The 20,200-nt window shown below is 36.3% G+C and overlaps 1 protein-coding gene across 5 annotated transcripts in view; it reads left to right on the top strand.

Moving 5' to 3' along the window:
* The window catches only part of PGAP1 (post-GPI attachment to proteins inositol deacylase 1), a 72,022-nt gene that overhangs the window by 9,420 nt on the left and 42,402 nt on the right, over nucleotides 1-20,200 (top strand). For 3 of the 5 annotated variants that reach the window (XM_081581463.1, XM_081581464.1, XM_081581467.1), the window contains exons 3-9: nucleotides 260-435; nucleotides 8,620-8,791; nucleotides 12,502-12,659; nucleotides 16,350-16,402; nucleotides 17,247-17,313; nucleotides 18,941-19,046; nucleotides 19,696-19,751. In XM_081581463.1, coding sequence (XP_081437589.1) covers nucleotides 260-435; nucleotides 8,620-8,791; nucleotides 12,502-12,659; nucleotides 16,350-16,402; nucleotides 17,247-17,313; nucleotides 18,941-19,046; nucleotides 19,696-19,751 — 788 coding nt within the window. Of the gene's footprint in view, nucleotides 1-259; nucleotides 436-1,917; nucleotides 1,995-8,619; nucleotides 8,792-12,501; nucleotides 12,660-16,349; nucleotides 16,403-17,246; nucleotides 17,314-18,940; nucleotides 19,047-19,695; nucleotides 19,752-20,200 lie in introns of all 5 variants that reach the window. The other 2 variants (XM_081581465.1, XM_081581466.1) reach the window with 1 other exon arrangement.

Genomic DNA, 20,200 nt, shown 5'->3' with positions numbered 1-20,200 from the left:
GTTGCCCCTACTGAAGGGGAAACAGGTAGAGAATGAATGAACCATTCACTTTATATTTAATTTTAAAAAATTTATAGAACAAGACACACAATTGCTAGGTGGGTTTGTTCTTCTAAATTGATATTATTAAGGATGTCACCCTGAAATAGGTTTTATTCAGAGTGTGAGATAGTTATTTGTTAAGAGACTTTGAAGCTTTAGAATAGAAGAAGCTTTAAAAATTTTTGTTTCATATGCACTTAATCCTTTTCCTCTGCAGTTCGTTCTATTGGCTCTATTGCACTTAGAAAAGCCGAAGACATTGACTTCAAGTACCACTTTGACTTCTTTAGCGTGAATTTCAATGAAGAACTGGTGGCACTGTATGGTGGAAGTCTTCAGAAACAGACCAAGTTTGTGCATGAATGCATTAAAACAATTCTCAAGCTCTATAAGGTATGAGATAATCATGCAAATCAATAGTGATCAGCCTACTGGTATCTTTTTTTATTTGTTGAAGAGATTCAACATATTTTAAATTATTTGTTTACATGAGCTTCCCAGATGGCTCAGCGGTAAAGAATCCGCCTGCCAGTGCAGGAGATATAGGTTCGATCCCTGGGTAGGGAAGATTTGCTGGAGTAGGAAATGGCTACTATTCCAGTATTCTTGCCTGGAAAATTCCATGGACAGAGGAGCCTGGCAGGCTACAGTCCATGAGATCCAAAGTGTTATGTATGTGCATACACACAAACACACAGAAGTTGAAGCAAAGGTAACACAAAGGTTTTCTTGTGTGAAATTCTGTTGTTTTGAATTCAGTCGTGGGTTTTGAAGTTCAAATTCAGTTTACAAGAACCCTTTCTTGTGAATTTTGGGGAAAAAAATTTTTTTTTTCCTTTATATACAAATCAGGAGTGCAGTGCATTTCCTAAATCCAATAGTATGGATTTGTTGAAATTATCAACTCTAATTATGAATTTACCTATTTTTTCCTCTAGTTTGTTAATTCTGCTAATTGTCTAAATGACTGGTACTAGAGTATACCACTTCCATATATAAACAACTATAAAACTAGTGAAAATATTTGAAGCACATGTTTTCAGATGTTGGACAACCAAATGGTAAAGGACTTTATGATCACTGAAAGAGGGAAAATATGTGCCTTCTGCCTGGAAGCATTTTCCAGACCGTGGGGTAAATTTTTAGAGATGAAACAGAGCAAATTGACATCACTAAGCTCAAGAAGGCAGAGGCTGGCATTTGGGACTACTGAAATGGCTAGATTTGTAGTCGGAGTAGGAGAAGAGAACTAAGAACTAGGCATAGATAGGAGCTCTAGAAATTTGATTCTTTCAGTCTTTTGAGTGCTACACTATGTATGCACAGGGCAATACAAGGCAATAGCATACCAAGGAGGAAGGGTTAGGATTAGAGAGCCAGTGTCTCTAATTGGTTCAGAATTAAAAGGTTAAAAAATTGATTTCCAGTAATGAATTCATTCGGAGAAGGCAATGGCACCCCACTCCAGTACTCTTGCCTGGAAAATCCCATGGACGGAGGAGCCTGGTAGGCTACAGTCCATGGGGTCGCTGAGAGTCGGACACGACTGAGCGACTTCACTTTCACTTTTCCCTTTCATGCACTGGAGAAGGAAATGGCAACCCACTCCAGTATTCTTGCCTGGAGAATCCCAGGGATGGCGGAGCCTGGTGGGCTGCCGTCTATGGGGTCGCACAGAGTCGGACACGACTGAAGCGACTTAGCAGCAGCAGCAGCAGCAATGAATTCATTATGAGGTTTATAATTTATTTAGAAGGAAAATATATACTAATGGTGAAAAGATAGGAAGAGGAATAAATAGAATTATTCCACTACAGTAAGAAGTATAATGTTAATTCATGATAGACTGATAAGGTTGTATATTGTAATTTCTAGAGTAACAACAACAAAAAGGAGATGCAGCTAAAGAGAAAATGGAGGAGAAATACAGATCTACTTCAGAGATACTGCAGGTTCGGTTCCAGACTGCTGCAATAAAGCAGATACTGCAGTTAAGCAAGTCTCATGAATTTTTTGGGGTCTAGTTCATATAAAGTTATGTTTGCAGTATACCATGGACTATTAAGTGTGCGATAGTGTCACGTTTTAAAAAATGTGCATACCTTAATTTTAAAATATTGCTAAGAAATGCTGACCATCATTTGAATCTTCATAGTAGTAACATCAAAGGTCGGTGATCACACAGCTCACCATAACAAATAAAATGGAAAAGTTTGAAACATTGCGATAATTACCAAAAATGTGACACAAAGTGAATAAATATTATTGGAAAATGGCACCAATAGACTTGCTCAGTGCAAAGTTGCCATAGACCTTTGATTTGTAAAAAATGCAGTATCAGTGAAGTACAATCAAATGTATTGAGTCTGAAAGGAAAGAACTGAAAGACAGATGGGGCAAACAGAAAACAAATGGCAAGATGTAGAGTTCAATGCAGCTATCAATAATTATATTAATTGTAGATGGATTAAACACTCCAATTAAAAGAAAGATCTTGTCAGACTGGATTAAAAAACAAGACCCACCAAACAATATGCTAATTTGAGTACTGGAAAGCAAAAGCTATTTTAGATGTAAAAATCTCGATAAGGAAATGTAAAAGAGTGGAAAAAATATACATACAAATACAGATAGTATGAAAGTTAGCATGGCTGTCTTAGTATCAATTAAATAGATTCTAGGACAAAGGACGTTACATTGAAAAAGAGGGCCATTTCTTGGTAATAACAGTCAGCTCATCAAGAAGCCAAAGAATCTCAAGGGAGTATGCACCTAGTAATAGGTTCCAAGTTGATGAAGCAGAATTAACAAACCAGAGGAAAAAATAGGTAAATTCACAATTAGAGTTGATAACTTCAGCAATCCTCTCTCAATAATTGATGAAATAAATAGAAAATGAGTAAAGTATACAGGATTTTAACACTGTTAATCAGCTTGACCTGTTGACATTTATAGAACACGCCCAGCAACTGTAAAAACAAGCTGGACTTACTGATATTTATAGGACACACCCAACAACTGAACAAGCTGTGATCTCTTTCAGTGCACATGGAACATTTACTAAGATATGCCATATGTTAAGCCATAAAACAAGTCTCAGTGTCAGGATTGCAGTCATACAGGGTTTATTTTCTGAACATAACAATTAAATTAGAAATCTCAACAAAAAGATATCCCTCAAATGTTTGGAAATGACTTCTAGATAACCCAGAGGTTAAAAGGAAAATCACAGGTGAAATTTGAAGATGTTTTGAATTGAATTAAAATGAAAACATGTCATCAGAATTTGTAAGATTAAAGTAGTAGTTAGAAGTATAGTTTTAGGATTCATAAGTGAATTTAGCAGAATCACTGGTAAATGGTCAGTATTTAGAAATCAGTGATCAAATGAAAGGTGAAGTTTTGAAATGCATTTACAGTAGTGTAAAAAATCTTATGGATAAATTTAGTGAAAAATGTGCAAGATCTGTTCACTGAAAACTGCAAACCCTGCTGGTAGAAATTAAAGAAATCCAAAATAAATGAACAGAGCAACTTTATGGTTTAGAATACTCAAGATTAAGATGTAAATTTCCCCCAAATAGACCAGTAGATTTAATGCTCTACAAATCAAATACCAGTAGTTCTTTTTTAAAAATTGATATGCTTATATGGTGGAGAAGGAAATGGCAACCCACTCCAGTGTTCTTGCCTGGAGAATCCTGGGGACTGTGGAACCTGGTGGGCTGCCGTCTATGGGGTCGCACAGAGTCGGACACGACTGAAGTGACTTAGCAGCATGCTTATATGGAAAGAATCAAAGCAACAACTAATAAAAAAAAAGACCCATCTTGGAAAAGAACAAAGTTGGAGGTCCTGCATTGCCTGATTCAAGACTTAACTGTAAAGCTACAGTCATCCAGTCATTGATATTCCTGTGTATCTTGAAAATGAAATTTAGATGTCTTGATTCATTGCCTAAGTCAGCATTTTAAAATTACTTCAAATATTTTTTAGCTTAAATCCACACTTACTGTAGGATGAAACAAGCCTTAAGATGAAACAGAACCTTTTACATATCTGATAGTTATTAGATAAGATAAATTAGATGTGATTTCAAAATGAGATTTAATTCCATAAATGTCTTTCCCAAAAAACAATTGTGTCTCTAATGTTATGTATTAGCTGCTTTGTTTTCCTTCTTTTTTTGTTGTTGTCTTGTTTTCTCTAACAAATACATGTTACATTTTTAATAGAACTAATAGATTTTCTTTTAAATTGAGGCTTTTAGAAAGTATTATTTCTGTTACAAGCAAGTACAATAGGGGTTAAGAGACAACTCAGTCTGGTTGAATGGATATGACTTGGGTATGGGAAAGTGAGAGGACATTTTAGATGGAAGAAACCACATTCGTTCATCATGTGAGTCTGCATGCAAATAAAGGAATGAATAAAACAGAAATCTAAGCCTTCATGGAACTATGTTCCAATAGGGAGAGGCAGGCAGAAAACATCATAAATAAGAAAAATACATACTACCTTGTGATAATTATCAGGAAGTAAAAACAGAAAAGGGAGATAGGTAGTTGAAGGTAGACTACAATTATAAATAAGGGCACCCAGTGAAGACCTCTGTTGAGACATAGACAATTTGATACAAACTAAGGACATGAGGGAGTAGCCTGTTTAGATACCTAGGGAAAGTACTGTAGGAAGAGGAAACAAATATATGAGGCAAACACATGGGTCCTGTATTTCAGGAAAAACGAGTCTGGTATGGTTGGAACAGTAAGTTAGTAGAAGGAAAGTTTGGGAGGAAGGCAGTTTATAGAGTCTTGCAGGCAATTTTAAGAATTTTGCCTTTTATTAAATGATACAGAAAGCCACTGAAGAGGTTTTTGAGCAAAGGAAAAACATGTTTTGTTTTAGGTTTTTTCTTTTTAATTTTTATTTATTTTTGGCTCTGCTGGGTCTTTGTTGCTGCTCAGGCTTTTTCTCTAGTAGTGGAGAGCAGGAACTACTCTCCATTGCAGTGCACAGACTTCTCATTGAAGTGGCTTCTCTTGTTGCAGAGCATGGGCTCTAGGCATTCGGGCTTCAGTAGCGCAGGCTCAATAGTTGTGACCCACGGGCTTAGTTGCTTTGCAACATGTGGAATCTTCCTGGTCTAGGGATCAAACCTGTGTCTCCTTCATTGGCAGGCAAATTCCTTACCACTGAGTCACCTGGGAAGCCCTGTTTCAGGTAATAACAGTATCATTCTGGTGTCAGTGTGCTTTCGAGGATAAACTGAAGGGATGTAAAGGCAGAAGCAGAGAGACCAGTTAGGAAGCTATTGAAGTAATTTTGGCAAGATAATTTTGGTTTGGATCAAGTTGATAGCAGTGGAGATGATAGGAAATGGTCAGACTGGTATAAATCTCAAAGGCAACAGGAGTTGCTGGCAGTTCAAGTATGGAGGGGTAATGTGAGAGAAAAAGAAGAGTTAAGGGTGACCCAAACTAGAAAAAGGGCTTCCTTGGTGGCTCAGATGGTAAAGAATCTGCATGCAATGCAGGAGACCCAGATTCTACCAAGGGATTGGGAAGATCCCCTGGAGAAGGGCATGGCAAGCTACTCCAGTATTCTTGCCTGGAGAACTCTGTGGACAGAGGAGCCTGGTGGGCTACAGTCCATGGGGTCTCAAAAAGTCATACATGACTGAGAGACTAACACTTCACTTCATTTCAAACTAGAAAAGCTAAAAGAATTTAATTATCATTAACCAGGGTGGGGAGAAATGTAGGAGGAACAGATCTAAAGGATATCAAGAGTTCAGTTCTAGACAGATTGCATTTAAGGTACATTTTAGACATCCCAAGTGTAGCTAGCATGCAGTTGTAGTTTAAGGTTAGAGTTCAGGAGAAGAGATCCAATCTGGAGATAATAACTTGAGGATTGACAGCATATAGATGTAGTTAGACAGCATATTAAAAAGCAGAGACATTACTTTGCCAACAAAGGTCTGTCTAGTCAAAGCTATGGTTTTTCCTGTAGTCATGTGTGAATGTGAGAGTTGGACTATAAAGAAAGCTGAGTGCGAAGAATTGATGGTTTTGGACTGTGGTGTTGGAGAAGACTCTTGAGAGTCCCTTGGACTGCAAGGAGATCCAACCAGTCAGTCCTAAAGGAAATCAGTCCCGAATATTCATTGGAAGGACTGATGGTGAAGCTGAAGTTCCAATACTTTGGCCACCTGATGCAAAGAACTGACTCACTGGAAAAGACCCTGATGCTGAGAAAGATTGAACGTGGGAGGAGAAGGGGACGACAGAGGAAAAGATGGTTGGATGGCATCACCAACTCAATGGATATGAGTTTGAGGAAGCTCTGGGAGTTGGTGATGGACAGGGAGGCCTGATGTACTGCAGTCCATGGGGTCGCAGAGAGTTGGACATGACCAAGTGACTGAACTGAACTGAACTGAGATGTAGTTAGAGCCATGAGACTGGATGAGATCACTAATGGGTTCAAGATGTGAAAGAAGATATTTAAGGACTGAGATCTGAGTCACACCAGTATTAAGAGATGAGGGGAGATAAGAAGGAACCAGCAAGAGACTAAAAAGGAGCAGTCAGTGAGGTAAGAGGAGAACCAGAAGAGTATCTCATCAAGGAAACCAAGCAAAGCATTTTCAAAGAGGAAGAAATGATCAACTATGTAAATTGCCATTGATAGGTCAAGTAAGGTGAGGATTGAGAATTGATCTTTCGATTCCTTGGTGACCAGATAAGTGCAGTTTTAAAGGAGTGTTGCAGGGGAAAACCTGATCAGAATGGGTTTAAGAGTATTTGAGAAATTGGAGACAGCAAGTACTGTGCAGACAACTGTTTTTGAAGAGTTTTGCTCTCACGGGGTATATAAAGAAAGATGTGGTTGCTAAAGTAGAAGTAAAAATAAAGCTTTTACTTTTTAAGAGAGACTAACAGTATATTTATATACTAGTGAGAATGATCTAATAGTTGTTTTTGCTTAATTCTCAGTTGTGTCTGACTTTTTGTGACCCTTTGGACTGTAGCCCACCAGGCTCCTCTGTCCATGGGATCTTTCAGATGAGAATACTGGAATAGATTGCCATTTCCTCCACCAGGGGATCTTCCTGACCAGGGATCAAATCCACATTTCCTGTGTCTCCTGCATTTCAGGCAGATTCTTTACCCTCTGAGCCATTGGAGAAGACCATGTTTATATACTAGTGAGAATGATCTAGTAGACAGAAACAATAATGCAAGAAGAAAGTGAGAAGAATTGCCAGAGTGATGTCCTTGAGAAGGCCAAAGGGGATAGGTTTCAGAGCACATATGTAGGGTTTGGCTTTTGCTAAGATCAAGTATGTTCCGGGAGATCACCAGAACCATCCTCAGGCTGATGATTCTCCAGGAGGCCTTATAAGACTCAACATACAGTTGTTCTCATGGTTAGGATTTATTACAGTGAAAGGATACAAAGCAAAATTGGCAAAGAGAAAAGGTGCATGGGGTGAAGTCCAGAGAAACCAGGTGAAAGCTTCCCAATGTCCCCTTACAGGAAAGTCACTCTGGATGCATTTAGCTCCTGCAGCAACGACTGTGACATGCATGAAGTGTCATCTATGAGAGACATTCATTAGAGACTCAGTAGCGAAGGTTTTTTCTTGAGGGCCAGTCACCTGGACACCTTGTGCCTATGCCTCCCATGGGCCAAAGTCCCAACAAAAATAAGGCTGAAGGTATTCAACATAAACCATGTTTATGAAGCAGTTTTGGTATAATGAGCCATTTTTATCTTTTAGGAAATGATGGGAACCCTTCCGAAGTCTGTGGTCCCAAACAGCAAACCAGAGCCAACCTTGTATACAGTCAGTTATAAGGATAGCAGTCTCAGGTCTATTCTGTTAACTCTGGTTCTGCATGAGGCCCAGATTATAGTAACAGGAGAGAAGGCATGGATGAAGGATCACTGTGGAAGGTGATGAACAGAAGTTTGGTAGTGGAACCGAGGATACTATATGGAGATAGAAAAGATTTTTTAAAAAGAAATACTTACTTTAAAAATTAAAATATGTAATTATCAGTGAATAAATGTTGTGGATTGCTGACTCCTTTTTAAGCCCAGGCCCACAATAGAGAAATAATTTGATGAGATAAAATATATCAGTATGATGCGATAGTACATTACTATGGCAACTGGAATAGTTGTGGCTTTTTTGTGATACCCTCACTTTCAAATAAGTGATATGACTATATATCCTATACAATCTAATATTCTGATATACACCAAATGTAATCACACCTCTTACATACAATATAACAAATGGTAAAAACATGATTTGCTAGACTAAGTGTTGTGATTTTGGTTCAGAAAACCAAACCCTAACTTTTAAAAATGCTTGCAGAACACAAAGCAGTATGTATATACTAATTACAAGTGTATGAAAATGTATTTCTGTCTTATTAAGTGAGATTATATAAATAGTTTATTCTTTTTTCAATAAAATTGCTTATATGTAGAGAGAAGTATTTATTATGTTTACTCTAATTCTAATCCTTAATCATGCCTTGGTGATTTTTTTTTTAATAGGGTCAAGAATTTGCTCCAAAAAGTGTGGCAATAATCGGTCATTCTATGGGTGGCCTTGTTGCAAGAGCATTACTTACACTGAAAAATTTTAAACAAGATCTGATCAATCTTCTCGTTACACAAGCCACACCTCATGTTGCTCCTGTGATGCCATTAGATCATTTCATTACAGGTGAGTACTGTTACATAAACACTAACTGACCTCCCCATTGTTGTTTAGGATTAAACAAATCCTTGCAGCTACTCCCTTTAGAGTATGCTACGGGTTTATCCATGTGTGAAGTAGCTTAGGTTTAAATCAGCACTTCCAATTCTGAGCATCTCTTTTTGTGACTTTCAGCTTAAGATTCATAACTGAAACTGCTGTTAGTTTTCTCTGCCTGTTGCATCTTAACATGGATGGCATGTGTCCTACAACCTGTAGGCACTTGAGCTTCAGCTTAGTTGTTCTTGAGGTTGACTCCCAGTCTCTTGAAGTGTATTTATATTTCTGTGTTTTGTTAACTCTTCTGGCTGCTCTATTCAAAGTAAACTTGTATTTAGGTAAAATAGTAGAAGTGCCTTTTTTTTAATAAACAGGTCTGCTAACACTTTATATGATGAGATGAGTTAGGATTGCTAACATTTATAGAGCTGTTATGTTTTGTATATTGTGGCAAGAACTTTATGTGACTGTTAGGTCATTTGATCTTTAGGACAGTCCTTTGAGGTAGGTACCATTATTATAGCCATGTTCACAGATAGAAAAAAAGAGGCCAGGATAAATTCTTGCCCAAAATCACATAGTAAGAAAATAGTGGAGCCAGTATTTGACACTGGCAAGCTTGTTTCTGGGCCTGTGCTTTTACCCTTTACATATGCCGCCTCTGAATTGAGTTATATTATGATAACAGGGGAAATAAAATTATGGGTAATACTGTAATTTTGCAGAGAATTTTGAGTGAAGAACAGGAGTTTATGATTGCTATCATCTAATTAAATAGTGATAATGTTGGAGAAAAAGAATTAAATGCCTACTCTCTCAACTTTTTATTAAAGTCAAGTATTATCTTCATGGCCTATTGGAATATTGTATGTGTAGAAGAAAATCTTTAGAAAGAAATAATTATTTTTCCTGATCAGTAAATTGGCACAACTTCTTATTCTATAAAAATTTGCATCATCTTAATTGTGCTGAAAATTTTTTTTATAGATTAGTGAGACACATACCCGAAGGACTCCAAACCAAAGTAGCTTTCCAAAGCATCCATCTCAGCATAACATTGCCAAGGAGTAACTTATTTGCTGAGATATCTGGTGCAGTAGTACTTAAAGAGAAGGTTGATTTTTCTCCTTATTATATTTAAAACTTTACCTATAGAACTCTTTCAATAAAAAATTTAATTTTATATTGAAGTTAAATATGCCTTCCTGATTCTAATAATTATAAATTATTATTTATAATAGGTTTAGAAAAAATTGAAGACATAGTCATAATACTTGCCATCATAATCAAGATTTCTTTCTCTTACTGCATTCTATGTGGTATATGTAGATGAACCCTGCAAGTTATATTAGAATTACTCAAAATCCTTTTTAAAAATCTCTTTGAGGAAAGAACTGCCAAGAGAGTCAGGTTTTAGTGTTTTTGAAGGATACTTAATGGTCTGTCTCTAAATGGCTTAGACCAGGTTTCTGCACCCTCTGGGATCTGATGCCTGATTATCTGAGGTGGATCTGATGTAATAATACTAGAAATAAAGTACAAAATAAATGTAATGCCCTTGACTCATTCTGAAACCACCCACCCCCCAATCCTGGTCCGTGGAATAATTGTCTTCCACAAAATCTGTCCCTGGTGCCCAAAAGATTGGGGACCATTGGCTTAGGCTGAAAGTACTTCTTAGGATCAAGGTACCTTTCCAGTAATTAGCAAGCTTCTTGAGCTTCCCTTGTGGCTCACTGGTAAAGAATCCGCCTGCAATGCGGGAGACCTGGCTTCAATCCCTGGGTTGGGAAGATCCCTTGGAGAAGGGAAAGGCTACCCACTCCAGTATTCTGTCCTGGAGAATTCCATGGACTATACCAGCCATGGGGTCACAGAGACTTGTACACGACTGAGCGACTTTCACTTTGCCGTTTATTTTGTATTTATTTTTATCGCATCAAGCCATAATTAGTATGAAAAAGCAAAAGTTCAAAGGATGATAGATTTTAAGTTTTTAGGAGACCCATATTATGTGCAGAAGTAGATTCCCTGTTTATACTTGTTGGAAATACTGTCCTTAAATAGGGAGAAAGGAAGCCTTGCACAGGGCTCTGCACTTTAGAGGGCCCTGCTTTGGTGTTGCCATACACACACAGGGTGTGGAGTGTACAGGGAAAATAGCCTCCCCATTTAGAGGTTATACCTTTACTTCTGGACCATGATCCAGTAACCAGTCTTTCAGACTTTTCTTGTCCATATGCCTCAAGCTCACTTCCTTAGCCTCTGTCTTGGATCTGTCTTGAGGACAGGTATGTGCAATCCTGAGCTTGAACTGTGGCCAGGTGTGGCTCTGCTTGAGGTACAGACAGAACTCGCTTGTGCACAGGAGGTCCTTGTGATGCAGGGTGGAATGTGTGTGGGAAGTAAAGGAGGAGAGCTCAGTGATCTGCTCTCCCTATGCTGCAGATGTCCACATAGATATATTCTCCCTACGCTGCCATCAGCCAGTGTCCAACTCTGAGGTGTCCTTGTTGCTGTTGCTCAGTCTCTCAGTCCTGTCCAACTCTTTGCAACCCTGTGAACTGCAGCACACCAAGCTCCCCTGACCTTCACTATCTCCCAGAGCTTGCTCAAACTCATATCCGTTGAGTTGGTGATGCCATCCAGCCATCTCATGCTCTCTCGCCCCTTCTCTTGCCTGGAATTCTAATTTGAACCTGGCCTTCCATGTTATTTCACTGATATGTATGTAGGCAGAGAAAATACATTTGATTTAAGTTTGTTAGCTGAAATTTTGACTTTGGTATTTAGACATATGGCATGTATACCCTGATTGGTAACTCTTATCCCAGGCCCTGGAAATGTTAGGAATAGGTCTGCTTGGTTGCAGTCTTAAGTAAATACGATTGAGATCTTTAATGAGATGAGTTTGCTGTTCCAGAATGTTAAAAGTGATCAAATGCCAAGATAAAAAATGCATTAAGTTTTGATAATCAGAACAGGAAATGAGAACTCCCTGCCCTGGCCTCAGATTTTTGACACTAAATTTTTCTCATCTTCCATAGATAGAGTGGAAAAATTATCCCCAAGTAGTTCCCTTTGAAACTGCTTGTTAAACTAAATGAATAGATTCTTCTTAAACATCAGATTTTCTACAGTAGAGAGTCCCAAGAATAATGTGACTGTCATTGCCCTGATAGATGGTATTTTAAGAACTTAAATAGCGCTTTGTGTGGTCACTAGTACTACAGTGGCTGCAGTAAAAAGCTGCTGAGCCCTTATAAACAAGGACACAGCCATGATTAGGAAGATCTGCAGCTCCTTAGCATAGTAAACTTATATCTTTGGAAGAATTTGGGGTGTTTCTTTCTATGTTATGTGGCTCATGAGCAAAAAGCATCCTTGTGGAATGTAGAGACCTGTTTGTTATAGACTTGTCAAAGCTAGTAAAATTGGGTTATCTTTTTTCTTTATTGATATGTTTACTAACTCAGTATTTGTACTCTGGTGGGGAAAGTAGAATATATGTAAAGATAACTGATTTTACTCAAAGTAGAGAAATGTGGATGGCATTGTTTATAGAAAATTCAGATGGCTTAAACAGAATTTCAGTTTAATATTAGTATCATAGATAGGTTATTGTTTCAGGGAATGGTTACTAACTTTTAATGTATGTCTTTTTTATTTCCCACCAGATTTTTATATGACTGTAAACAACTATTGGATTTTAAATGCTAGACAGATAAATTTAACCACACTTTCTATAGCTGGAGGATTCCGGGATTACCAAGTTCGTTCAGGACTGACTTTTCTGCCAAAATTAAGCCATCATACCAGTGCCTTATCTGTTGTGGTAATCTTTTTTAAAGATTCTACTGAAGTAGTAGCATGATGGTCACAATAGGGCTTGAAAGGAGAAGTGATATGTGGTTGGTTGGAAATGATTGCTGAGTTGGTGTAGTATACTGTGTGTACATGTGTGTGTGTGTGAGAGAGGAGAGAGATATGAAAAAATGAATATTATTATTTTGGGAAGGTAGAGGCATGGATGCTTAAATCCATGGAAAGTGAAAAGAATATTAGAAACTTCGTGCAAATCACTCTTATATATGAAGACGATTGTTTCTTGTTCAAAGTAAGTGCCTATCCATTGATTAGAGTTTTAAGTGTGGGCTGAAGTCCAAGGGCCCTTTGTGTATCTCAGTGGTATGCTATATACAACAGTAGTAGAAGATGAAACATTTCACGTACTCTTGAATTTTATACTTGAATGAAGGTTTACTGGTTTTAAAATTTAAAAATTATCTTTGATACTTGGTAGTAGCTTCCCTGGTGGCACATATAATAAAGAATCTGCCTGCATGTGGGAGACAAGGGTTTGATCCCTGGGTCGGGAAGATTCCCCTGGAGAAGGAAATGGCAACCCACTCCAGTATTCTTGCCTGGAGAACCCCATGGACAGAGGAGCCTGGTGGGCTACAGTCCACAGCGTTGCAAAGAGTTGGACACGACTGAGCAATTGATACTTGATACAGTATCAAAGTATAGATGGAGTATAGATAGAAACCTGATTAATTAACTTGCTACTTATTCTTCTCTGCTAGCACATCAGGTATTTGATCTTTAACTGGGATACATAGTTTCTGTAATATAAGTTCAGGTTTCTTTTTAGGACTTACATTATTCTTGTATTTTTAACTTTGAAGTCTTCAGTTAAGAGCTTAACTTTTAAACTTAGTATACACATTGTCTCCAAATATAACTCAATTTAATTTCTAAAAAGAAAATTCATATAGCATTCCTCTTGCTTTTTAGATGATAGTTCTTTGTTTCATAGTTGTTCTCTTCATAGATATGCCTTTGCTCTGCTTAGCTACTGTTGCTCTTCCTTAGATTGCTATTCATTAAGTAAATACTGAATGCTATATAGAACAAAAATTATTAGGCTGTTCTGCCCTTATCCACCATTTTCTTACTACTGGAGGAGCTGTGATATAGCTGTAATAGCTTTGGAACTAATTAGTACTAATTTACTAATTGGTAAACCTCTCTAACCTCATTGTTGGTGTGAATCTCATTTTTTGCTGCTGAAATATTTTGAGCAGATATATTCTAGTTCTCAAAACTCTAAATATGAAATTCTTAGTAAAAATAGATGTTTTAGTCATATAAAATTGGATATAATTTATTTCCTAGACTTGATTTGGAGCATGATGCTGTATTGGTACCCCCTTGTGCAGCTTTTAAAGAATTTGGTTTTTTTAATGGTGTGTGTGTGCATGTTTTTCTAATCAATTTGTTAATGTATTCTGTTTAAGGCAACTTGTGTATCTGTGTCTCTGATGAAAATATATTTTACTTATTATGGAACTTAAAGCTGATTATTATATAATCTGAGTTTTATTTAGCTATTAAATATTTCATTATTTAGTTTTTAGCTCCCAAATAATCTTTAGTCTTTTATATATCTACATGTATGTTCTCCTTTAAAAAACAGTTATTAAGAAGTAATTTTTTAATGATTATCTCAAGACCAGTTAAATGACATTGAACCCATTGGGATTAAAAAACCATTCAAGGTAGAGACGTTAGTTATTTCAGTATGGTAGACCAAACTTCTGTAATATTCACTTATGCAGATAATGGCGTTTAAACAGTGGAATTTTACATTTTACTCATTTAACTGCCCTGCTGCTACTGCTGCTAAGTCGCTTCAGTTGTGTCTGACTCTGTGTGACCCCATAGATGGCAGCCCACCAGGCTCCCCCGTCCCTGGGATTCTCCAGGCAAGAACACTGGAGTGGGTTGCCATTTCCTTCTCCAATGCATGAGAGTGAAAAGTGAAAGTGAAGCCACTCAGTCATGTCCAACTCTTCGTGACCCCATGGACTGCAGCCTACCAGGCTCCTCCGTCCATGGGATTTTCCAGGCAAGAGTACTGGAGTGGGGTGTCATCGCCTTCTCGGTTTAATTGCGCTAGGTGTGCATTTAAGTGGTGGGTGGTTTATGAAGGAGGCTCAGTAAGGGACTCAGGCTCCCCCTTCTTGAATGCCTTACCCAAAAGGTTGCTTTAATCATCACTGTTTCAACCCACAGGAAGGGAAGAGAAAGAGCGTGGAGAGAGAGCAGTCAGGCCTGGCAGTGGCACATACCACTCTTTTTTACATACTGTTAGAGTACTTAGTCACATCGTAGAGTAAAGAGCCTGAAATATGCATTCTAGCTGTGTAAAAATGGAAGAAGATTTTGGTGGACATTCAGCAGTTTTTACCACAAAGATTATGAGCAGCTACCTTTATTATTTGTGTTGACTTTCCTTTTTTTTAGCTCTAACACAGATACTAGACTGAATGAAAGTAAATTAGCTTTGTGTCCTAGTTAATAGTAAATGATGTCTACAGTGAGTTCTTATTTTACTGAGAATCTAATGAAACTTTAGAACCACAGTGAACTCTGGTTGTCTCAGTTTTTAAAGTAAGTTGCCAGCAGTAATTCCTAAATAAGATATCTAATATTTATAAGTTCATTTAGTAAGCTGTAGATTTTCCTTCAACTGTAGAGCCTGGAACCCAATACACATTGTTATTTTGCAGAGTACCAGGGTTACAATGACTCAATGACTCCTTAGAAGTTAGAAATATCTTTTTTTTTTTTTAATTAAAGACGCATGTTAGGCCTTTAAATTTTCTCGCACATAGCACTGTTAGTTTCCTGTTTTCATTTTATTTTGACGTTTCTAGGGAGAGCATCTCACTGTGTCTTTGACAGTGCAAAGAGAGAGAGAGATGATGTGAAAAATAATATTAGATTTACTTAATATTCCCCCTGTATGTAAGATGCTGTTCATTCACAAGGAGGTCCTTACCTTATATAAAAAAGTTCCCTAGTTCTTGGAGGTTTCTGGTCATTGTTAGGAAACCTTCTGAAAATAGTTATATTTTTTACTAGGCTTTTGCCCTTCTGTCTCTAACCAGCAGTATATATTGCTAATCATCTAGAGATTTTTTTTTTTAATGAAAGTCTGTACCCCACTTATAAAAGTCTGATTTGGTAGTTTTGTGATTAGGCATATTTATTTTGAATAAAGTCTCCTCAGGCCTAGGTATATCTCTCAGATATATCCTGATTAGAATTAACATCTTAGAATTTATTAAGTGATAGTCTAGTCAAAACTAAAATTACTGAAATATCTATTATAATTTACACATACACTATGATTTATTAAAAATTCATAAACTCAACCTCTTATTAGAGTAATGAGTTAGACATTAAACTTCACTAAGTAACCTATAGATGTTATAATAATTTTTAAAGAATAATTTAAGCTTGACTAAGTAGTAGTGACAAAGAGAGTTATTTTATGCAGGAATTATTGTAATATTTTGGGGTCATCTTTTTATAAGAAATTTTAAAATGTCTGTGCATCATAAAATAGTGAAACTAATGTTGCATGTTTCTAAATATTAGCCTATAAGAATTTCAAGCCTGTTGGAAAATAATAAATGTGCTTTTCTTAACTATGATTTTATTTCTTTCCTTTTAGAGTTCAGCAGTGCCTAAGACATGGGTCTCAACAGACCACCTCTCCATTGTATGGTAAGTTAATGTAACTTATTTTGGCAGTTTGTGGCGGTCCTCTTTTCTCATGAGTGAATTGATTGGATTGTTATCTTTCTTAGAGCTTTATCTATAAATAAATAAGGATTTGGGAGAAAGATTAACTTAGGGGGTTAGAACTTCAACCTTTGTTCTTGTCTTGGTTTGACCAAGGTGTCCTTAACAACCTATAATGCCCTATAATGCCATCCCTTGAAGAACCAGTAGCATCAGTCTCAAGTGAAGCTAATGTCAAATTTCAAAATTTGGGGATTTGTCATGGTTGGGCAGAATCAAAGACCCTTGGCCAGTCACCAAACTCAGGGACTTGATTACTCCACCATTGATTATTCTGGAGCCACCCATGGAAAACCAACTAAGAATTATATTTATGCTTAATATAAATAAATAGATTAAATAAGGGTCAGGAAATACATAAACCCTAGTATCTTATCTCTGTGTCCATTCGCTTAAAGATTCTCTTTTCACCTTTCTCTGGCTGGTCAATCAGTGGTGTCGGGAACACAACCATTCAGACATGTAAAGATGGGACAGACAATATGCCTGTGTCTGGGGTAGACATGGAGGTTTAGGGAAGACAGAGCAGCTGGATACCTCTACTCTAAAGTATCTGGGAAGATTAAATTTACTTTATTTAGATAGGTTTCAGCTTTAAGATGTATGCTTAATAATAATGATTTGTTAAATAATTTTAGAGTTCACAGCATTAAAGGAAATTTCTATATTCCATTAATTTTTTATGTTTTTTTATCAAAGTATATTTATGTTTGTATCAAAAGTATATTTTTAAAGAAAGTTTCATTTGTAACATTTTATTCTTCAGGTGTAAACAATTGCAACTGACTACAATTCGAGCATTCTTTGATCTTATTGATGCTGATACTAAACAAGTATGTATTTTTAAACTAAAAGTTACTTTAGTAAAGTAAAACTTTGTTAGAGCAGTGAAAAATTTAATACATTTTTTTACTTGGATGATAGTAGAAACCTACACCTTATATTGACTGTGATTAGTTTCAAATGGAAATATCTTTGTTTATCTATAATCTTTGATCACTAGTAATAATTAAGAATGAAGTAAAATTGAAAGAATGAAAGATACCATAAATCTTCCTCAGTTCTTCCCTTTTACTGTTTAACATTTGATATATGTCCTTCTATTTTGGGGGGGTGGAGGGAGAAGGAAATGTCAACCCACTCCAGTATTCTTACCTGGGAAAAATCCCATAGACAGAGGATCTGGCTTCCCTGGTGGCCCAGATGGTAAAGCGTCTGCCTGCAATACGGGAGACCCAGGTTGGATCCCTGGGTTGGGAAGATCCCCTGGAGAAGGAAATGGCAATGCATTCCAGTACTCTTGCCTGAAAAATCCCATGGATGGAGAAGCCTGGTAGGCTACAGTCCATGTGGTCACAAAGAGTCGGACATGACTGAGTGACTTCGCTTTCACTTTCTTTGGAGAAAAAAGTTCCTTTTATTTTTCGTACTATTTGTCATTATGGCAGGTTTTGGGAGTTCTTTCCCCTGAAGGCTCCAGTTCTTTGAGAGACTGTTATGTGTGGTTTCTTTCTCAGTAGCTCTCTAGGTAATGCTTTCCTTTTTATTGTGTCTTAACTGAACTGAACCTTGCTCCTGTAGCATTTTCTCTTAGGAATAAGGTAGTGTATTCTTTTCGTTACTCCTTCAGAAAGCTGCATAACTATTATCAGAGAGAATGATTGATAAAAGAAAGACACAAATTGATCTGTATTACCACATTTTAAATCACAAGATGCCATAATTTAAGTTAGTGTATTAAAGTAAATCAGCTTTATAGGTTTAAAACTGTTAATATTGCATAATCATGGAATGCAAACATTTTTCAGCTTTTCAACATTGTTTTAATTGTGACTCTTTAGCTATTGCCAATATGTTTAGGAAACACCCCTTTTCAGCTGATAACATGAATTTCAGAGAGGTATATACTTTAAAAATGATACATCAAACTAATTTTAAAAAATAATATCTTGTTTTCCATTAAATTCTAAGATGAGAAAACCCTAATGCTAGCATGTAATAAATTATAATTTTTGATGGGTAAGTGTTTTACAGACACTTTTTAAGGGACAAGTGAGAAATTTTTGACTAATACTGTTAAGTATCAAAATACTAAGAAACTGAGCTTTTTTTTTTTTTCACAAACTCACTATATATGATAGACTAAATATTCAACAATAAAATGTTAGGATATTTTACTAAACATTAGACACTAAAATGTTAGGATATTTTCCTGCTTCTCAAGAAGCATTCAGTTTAGGAAGAAAAACATACAGACATAAAAGGGAACTATAACTCAAAGCGTATTAGTCTCACCTTAAGCACTTAGAGTAGTGCCTGGACCAGAATAACTGTTGACTTTATTATTATTGTAACTTCCCTGGTGGCTAGGCTGGTAAAGAAGCCACACTTGAAACAAAGTTTCATTAGGTCATCACAATGGATATAAAAGGATACAGAATGTATCAATGTTCTTTCTAGATAACTCAAAATCCCAAGAAGAAGTTGTCCGTTTTGAATCACCATTTTATAAGACACCCAGCAAAACACTTTGAGGAAAATCCATCAATAATTTCTGACTTAACAGGTTGGTATTAATAACATTTTAATTTTAAGTATAGTTTTAGATATTATTTTAGGTAAATTTGTCGTTAGCAGACAAACTGTAATGCTTCTGGTGTTATAATCCTATTATATTTTATTAATTTCCCTGTGCTGATTTCTTATGAGGTTATTGACTAAGGGAAAACATTACAAAGTGATTTGTAACATATTGCTGATAAAAATTTTGTACTGAAAATAATATGACAGTAGCTAAGTTTAAAAGAATTAATTGCCTCTATTCTCCTGACAGCCACATAAAATAAATGCTACATTATTCTTGACTTAGTTTCTTAGTATCATTCTTTAGTCTTCTGATTTAATATCATATCTTTTGCTGATAAAGTTTGTTTTTAATATGTATGTCATACTCTACTTAAGTTGGAAAATATTTGTTTACTTCTGTTGATACTTCTTAGAGTTACACACCAAATAGTTTTTAAATGCTTCACTTGATTTGAGTGCCCCTTGGTGATGAGTATATGGAAAACATCTCCTTGGATTTTATATTTTAAAACAGCCAGTATTCAGGAAGATGCTTTTTTTCAAATCCTGTTATGATTGAGAAATATTCAGTAAAAGAAATCACTTAATATTTTTTAAAAAGCCAAATAAATTAATTTCTTTCACCTTAGGGACATCTATGTGGGTTCCAGTAAAAGTGTCCAAATGGACATATGTGGCTTACAATGTAAGTACACCACCAATGGATTTAACAATTTTTTTCCAAAAAATTTTAGTATTTCTCTTTCAAAGTTAGACTTTTTAAAGAAGATAACCACTTATGTTTTTCCCATAGTAAATCAGTTTAGTAATAATTCCCTAATATCTAGTCAGTGCTCAATTTTCTAGTTTTATCATAACTGTCAAATTTTTTATTGTTTCCTTGTTTTCCAGTTTGCTTAAATCAGGGTACAAACAAAATCTACATATTATTTGTTGATTATCTCTTACTCCTCTTTAAATTTCTAATGCCTCCTTTACCCTTTTTTTTCCCTTGCAATTTATTTGTTGGAAAAAAAAAAAAAGTTGTTTGTCCCAGAGTTTCAGTCTTGATTTTGCTGAACGCATTCCTGTAGTGTCATTCCATATATTCCTTTGCCTACTCCTTCCTGTGACTTGGTAGTTGAGTCTAGATGC

This window comes from Giraffa tippelskirchi, chromosome 3 (genome assembly GCF_054371585.1).
Source record: "Giraffa tippelskirchi isolate mGirTip1 chromosome 3, T2T-mGirTip1v1.2.pri, whole genome shotgun sequence".
In the NCBI taxonomy this organism is placed as follows: domain Eukaryota; kingdom Metazoa; phylum Chordata; class Mammalia; order Artiodactyla; family Giraffidae; genus Giraffa; species Giraffa tippelskirchi.
The sequence above is the reverse complement of the archived record's forward strand: the minus strand, read 5'-3'. Positions and strand labels throughout refer to the sequence as shown.